This window comes from Calliphora vicina, chromosome 3, assembly GCF_958450345.1.
Source record: "Calliphora vicina chromosome 3, idCalVici1.1, whole genome shotgun sequence".
Classification (NCBI taxonomy): domain Eukaryota; kingdom Metazoa; phylum Arthropoda; class Insecta; order Diptera; family Calliphoridae; genus Calliphora; species Calliphora vicina.
The window spans coordinates 57,092,433-57,099,544 of NC_088782.1; the positions used below are offsets into that span (position 1 = coordinate 57,092,433).

The 7,112-nt window shown below is 30.7% G+C and overlaps 1 protein-coding gene across 1 annotated transcript; it reads right to left on the reverse strand.

The window, feature by feature from the left end:
• On the reverse strand, positions 1–1,550 carry LOC135955474 (carboxypeptidase B1). Its single transcript, XM_065505824.1, has 3 exons — positions 1,474–1,550; positions 520–1,410; positions 1–315 (listed from the first exon to the last, which is right to left on the reverse strand). The coding sequence occupies exons 1-3, from the start codon at positions 1,548–1,550 to the stop codon at positions 15–17; spliced, it is 1,269 nt and encodes a 422-aa protein (XP_065361896.1). The 3' UTR covers positions 1–14.
• Between the last annotated feature and the right edge of the window lie 5,562 nt (positions 1,551–7,112).

A 7,112-nucleotide genomic window follows, 5' to 3' on the forward strand; every position in this document is an offset into this window, starting at 1 on the left:
TGCCCATTAATAAACTAATATTTATCCACAACAACCTCAGCCATAGCTCTTATGCCAATCCATGTTTCCTCGACTATATCTTCGATTTGTCTAACGGGTGGATCAAAACCGGAAAAACCACCAGCAGGCATCTCGATAGCCATGGCAATGGGTATATTTAAGAAGCCAATAGCATAATCGGCCGAATCTCCGGATGTTGGATACATGACACTATACGTATTACCGTAAGTATAAATATTATTTGTGGACATGATTATGGCTAGAGCACCCGCATCTGCTACATCCATCATATCGAAATAGTTTTCGGGCAAGTCACTGCAAATAGAAAGTATTTAATTCATTCCAGATGGACTCTGTATTTCCCCTAAATTGCTCATAATAAGCTTGATTTAAAAAAAAAGCTACACCATTTACAATTGTATTTTAGAAGCTTCCATTTTGGTATCGTTTAAACACCTTTGAAAGGCAGTTGGAAACGTCTATAATACAATTGGAAATAATGTAACTAGAGTCACTTACTCGGTATGACCATAAGGCAACAGTATATAATTTCCATAAGAATGCAATGACAAATACCATTTCATACGATCCGCATAACTAATCATAATATCCCGCACTACTTGAGTTTCGGGTTCAGAAAATGCTTTCTCACCAAAGTAAGTATCATCACAGGGATCGGCAGAGGCCCCCTCAGTCAAACCCCATTGATAACCAAAGTTACGATTAGGATCCGTACCATAACAGTCTAAAGACAAATCACTAGGACGACGAGTTTTACGCCAATAACGATTCTCTTCATGGGAATACTCGTAACCATCGGCATTTACCATCGGCATAATGATCCAATCAAAATCTTGCAACAACTTTTCATGTGTCTGATAATTCACAGACAATTCATTCATTATAAACAAAGCCATCGAGGGAGTGATCCATTCACGAGCATGCATGGCAGCATCAATGAAAATAATATTCTTATTCTTACGACCATCTCCATTCGTAATGGAGATAATTTTCAAAGGCCTATGTTCGTAAGTCCAACCAAATGTTTTAACAAATACCCGAGAGGGATATAATTTAGCTAGATATTCCATATTTTCATTAATTTCTTCATGTCGATAATAGCGTTCAAATACATTTAGCGGATAAGTTGGTGGAGATTCGGGGGAATTTTCTTCACGTTCTTTGTTTATAACTTCAGCAACATCTTCCACTAACAGTGTATAATTCAAGGCATATCTATGTAATACTATACATAGATCTTGTTCCAAATTAGGCGGTATTAAAACTTTGCTAAGGCTGTTGGGTTGTTTAGCCACATGTAGAAAATCAAAATTCTTTCTTAACTTTACAATTTCCTGCAGCATTTCCAATTGCTCCACATTTTCAGCCATAATATCATAGATTTTATAACTGTTTTGAAATAGATTTTGAAAATTAATTTCAAATTCATGGCTTTATGTCAACAAAACTTACTTTTTATAATCTTTATATGCCAAAGATGAATATAAGTTCAACAGAAATATTGCCAGAAGTATTTTAATAGGCGACATGATCATGTCAAGTTCTAGAGTAAAACTGAAAATTGCTTATTAATTGCAGAATATTCTAAGTTAATAGAATAGTTAATACATTTATGCCAATTACTTAATTAGCTACCTTATTAATACATATTATTTTTATAATTATTTTATCATTTTATTGTTATTGGTTCTATTGTTTGCTAAATATTCGACATTAGATATACTCAATTGCAACTGTATTTTATGATATAATCACATATACAACGTAACCGAAAATGTTTTTTGGAACTATTGTCAGACAGTGTTAAAATATTAAGGGTATTCATACATTTAAATTGTAATGCTAGCTGGAACTAGAAATATATCTAAATACATTAACAAAATATAGTTTTCAAGAGGACATAATTTATTTGAATTTAAAAAATTTCCAAACAAAAAATACGTGAAATCAAATCTAAAATATTTATCAAAGATTATGCATGTTACCATTATCTCCACCAACAATTAGCTTAATTAATAGATAATATTCATAGACGTAATAAATGTATGGTTACTTTGAATTCATCATAAGGTTCTACAGAAAAATACATGCGTTTAAATCAATATTTAAAAAAATTACCTTTTTCTGTCCTCGTTTCTGAAAAAAATTAAGTCATGGACGCCGAACCTAGACATATAAAGTATGAAATTAAATTTAAGGAATTAAATTAATTTTATTTATTAACGCATATGGAATCTCCTAGTGGAGCACTACATAAAACCTCGTCGTAGCTATCAATTATCTCTTATAGCTTAGGAGATATTCGCATTTGAAAATTTAATTTTCAACATTTTTACCCACCCTACTCCATTTTTTTGGTGACCGCGGTTCCAAATATTCTCCGATTTTATCCATTTTTCTTTTATAGGATTAACATAGATCTATATATCAAATAAAGAAAGAAGTGTTTAAAAATCATCGCTTAGTTTAGTTTTCCCTAATTTATTTGACACGTAAAAAACATAAGGTAGACATGTTATATATCAATGCATAGAGGATTTTGTCTACTTTTCAAAAATGTATATAACTTTTCTAAAAAACTAACTAAAAAATTCATCATTTTAAAAATTGAACATACTCGAGGTGTCCTACTTTGGGAACCCCTGGTCCCGCTCCTAGTAGGCTCATGAAGTCCAAATTCAAAACTTAAACTCGACTACACTTCCTCTTTGCGAATTTGAAATTTCATTCAAATCGGCGTAAGGGTTTAGAAGTTACAGATTTATTTCCATCTTTTTTTATTCTCATACCACTGTGCGCTTTAATTCATTCAATTCATTTATAGCAAAAACAAGTATACTTTTATAACATAAAGTAGACATTAGACCGTACCTCAAAAATAAAATTCGGCGTACACCCCCTAATAAAACGCAGTTCTGCAAGACAGTTTCAAAAAAAAAAAAATTATTTTTTGGTCGCCTTTTTACATTTTTTGTTATATCTTTGCAATTTCCAGACGGAAAGAAATCATTAAACTTTTGCTAACGAAGTAATTCGATATTACCTCCACAGAAAAGTCTGCGGCCGAATTACCGCATTCGATATCGAGTAAAATCGATTGTAATTTTCTTATTTGAGATTAGGGCATTCGATATCGTGCATGAAATTTAGAACATTTTGTTATAATTACGATATCGAAATTATTTTTCGATACGATAGTTTATTCGATCACGAGTGCGGTAATTCGGCCCCTGCATTTACCGTCGGATGTATAAGGTTATCATGTAACGAAATCGTGTATTTTTGTCAAAGATAATTCGACAAAATTTGGCACAAGCTTTTCTATTGCTCCAAGGACGATATCTATTTTGTTAGAATCGGACCATTATTTTTCCTAGCCGCCATATAATTACCCTATCTGAAAATAGTTTAGCTCTCATAATTATCTTAGTTATATAGATATCCAAACGAAATTCATCACAAATAAGTTTTATGTAAGCCGAACTTGTACCACCAAGTAACGATCGGTTCATAATTAGTCATAGCTCCCATATAAGGCCCACTTCCGAAAATCACTTTAACCAGCATAAGTTTCTTAAAAATGTTGGTATTCGCATAAAATTTAATTAAAATAAGTTATAAGGCCCACTTCCGAAAATCACTTTAACCAGCATAAATTTCTTAAAAATGTTAGTATTCGAATAAAATTTAACTAAAACAAGTTATATATTTACAGAAGTCATTTCCCCAAATTCTATAATGATCGGTCCATAATTAGTCATAACTCCCATATGAGGCCCACTTCTGAAAATCATTTTAACGAGATTTCTTAAAAATGTTGGTATCTAAATCCAGCTTCTATATACATTTTAAAAGAGAACTGTTTATAATCATCTTCTAGGTGTAGGTCAGCATATGGTCGGGCCTGACCAACTATACTTACTTGTTCTTTGTTATTCTTTTGGCATAATTAAATATTAAAGTATTTCTGAAGGAGTTATCGAATTACTTCGTTAGCAAAAGATTAATGATTTCTTGCGAGCTTTAATTTTCTGACATTAGGATAGTATATTAGGGTGGTAGAAACACAGTTCTGGTGGATAAATAGTAAAACGGGATACTTGAGGTCAGTGGCCTTTAAAGACAAATATTGGTCTTCTCGAGACAAAAATATTGATATATCATACTTTAAGATCCGACTGTAAATGCCAAAGATATAACAAAAAATGTAAAAAGGCGACCCCTATATTCGGCAAAAAAAAAAATTCGTAACTGCCTTGCAGAAATACATTTGGTCAATTCACAAGGACTCTTATCATGTCATATTGTCATAATATCCTAAAATTTCCAAATGGTTTTTATTGACTTTCAAGCACAAAATGTCCTAAATTAATACTACTTTGTATGCTATGTTTATTGTGTTATCGTAACCAACCAGCAGAGACCTGCGCCGAATGCCTAAGAGTCGGTTAAGCCGAGCCACCGAATCGTGATATATTAGGACATTATGACAATATAACTGATAAGAGACCTTGTGAATTTACAATTATATTTTGTTTTCTTGTAAGGTGGTACACTCTAGTAGACATGTTATATATCAATGGATATGGGATTTTGTCTATTTTTGTCTACTTTTGACAATTTAAAAATTCATTGAATACTTTTTTGAAAAATATGACAAAATATGAATTTTTTTCAGTTTTTCAAATTGAAATTAAATTTTTATTTATGAATATTTTTTAATGAAATTTTACAGTTATATAGATGTTTCTATTGAAAATGGAAAAATAAAATCCCAATTTGAAATATGTTATCAAGAATACCGCAATTCCCAAAAAAGATTTGAAATATCCCAAAAATGGAATTTTTTTTTGGCATTATACCAGTTAACGTTAACCTTTACAGAATAATTCAGAACATATTTGGCCATCTAAAATGGGTTACTATATTTTGATATCAACTATGCGATTTGAGAAATTTTGCCCTAAAGTTGAATTTTATATAAAAAAGAGGTGTTTTTTAGATGAACCTGGTCCCCTCGGTATCAACAATTTTCAAATTTGATTTCATTTCAAATATTTAATATAAAGATATGTTTTCAAAAAGTATAAATTCCTAATACATATTCTTAGAAATTAAAATGAAAAAAAGTACTTTTTTCCCCAAAAATTAGCGAAAAATCGTATTTTTTAAATTTTTAAATTCAAATGCATATAACTTTGGAGTCAGTCACGATTTATTTTCTTAAATTTGAAAGTGCGTTATATTCATAAATTCGGCATAGCCAAATGTAACATTCTAAGTTGTTTTTTTGTGTAAAAGTTATGTGTTTTTTTACTTAAAAATGTTAGACCTTGAGGATGTCTCTGAAATATTAAAAATAAACGTTTCGCTAATACAATATTGTACGTACAATATTGTGTGCAATTTTTAAATAACAATGTATTAGGGCTGTGGTCCGAACAGGCCGGGGAATCTATTCATAGAGTTTTCTTAACATTCTAGAAAAGTTATAAAATAAACAACTTAGAAGATTCTTTGTATAGATTATTATTTGAAAAGACAGTTGCTAACTTCTCGTCGTTTCATATTTAAACAAATTGAATTATTTTTTTTAATTGTTTCTAAAACATAAAATTGTAAAAACAAAATCCAAAAAATACAAAAAAAAAATCCCAAAAAAACTACAAAACAAGTAAGAAAATATGAGTCGACCCTATAAAAGAAAAATGAGCAAAATCATTTTTCTTTTAAAGTTTCAATAATTTTTTTTCGTGAATGATTTTTGGAAGAGGGCTTTAGATGGGAGCTATGACTAATTATGAACCGATCGTTAAAAAATTTGGTGACATGACTTTTGTATATACAGTAATTTTGACTTACCTGCACAACCAGCTTTGCACGATATTTTGTGCAGGTAAGTTGAAAGTGCAGTTAACATCAGTTAACTTACCTGCTCATTGATGCTGGTAAGTGCATTTAAGTTTACTGCTCAAAAAAACAGTTAACGGACTGCAGTTACATGAAGTTAACTGCAGTTACATGAAGTTTTGTGATGTTTCCCTTTAAAAATAACGACAAATTTGGTATTTTAGCTACTTTTAAAATTATTAAGAAGTTTACAATACAATTTTTTATTCAAAATCGTATTTTTCTTATTTTGTTTTGATTTAATTTTATATTAAGCAGCTAAATGAAATTTTTTTCATGAAAACCAGTTATAGCTTCCAAAAGTATTATGCACTTATCTTAAATGTGCAGGTATGAACAATGCACATAAATTAACGAATTTGTATGGAGTTTGATAAATAAATATACAAAACACAAGTTTTGTGCACTTATATGCAAAATGCTCTTAAGTGAAATGCAGGTAAGTCAAAACTACTGTATAAAACTTATTTGGAGCAAAATTTGTGTAGATACGTTTTGAATTAAATATTTATGAGGATATTTATGAAATAAAGGACCGATTTCAGCCAGTTTTAATAGGCTTCGTCCTTGGGCCGAAAAAATTGCATGTACCAAATTTTATCGAAATATCTTAAACATTGCCACCTGTACTTTGCGTACAAGGTTTACATGGTCAACCAGACGGACGGACGGACATCGTTTAATCGACTCAGAAAGTGATTCTAAGTCTATCGGTATACTTTAAGGTGGGCGGTAGACTAATATTTTTGGGCGTTACAAACATCTGCAGAAATCCCTACTATACTGGGATCTATATAACACTAGATCCATGTTTCGTGATCCTGCGGAAAGCTGATTGTAGTATTATGTGTGCCTGCAACAAAAAATTATTTTCGCTATATTTAGCGAAGCTGATCAGCTACGATTTTGGGGTTTGCATTTTTTTACCTTGAAACGAGTACAAATGAAACTACGAAAGCCGATTTTACTTACATTTTCATTACAGCTATTGACTCTTCAATACAACTGTGCGTACAGCGACTAGCATGGAGTAGTAGCTGTTTATCTAACCAATTTAATCGCTTAAATTCCATCCTCTGAATAAGTCATAAAATAAAAACTAAATCATTTTAAAAATTAAGAGTTTTTATTTATTTAATTACAATTAATTAACAGTTAAATTACAAACTATAGGCAAAATT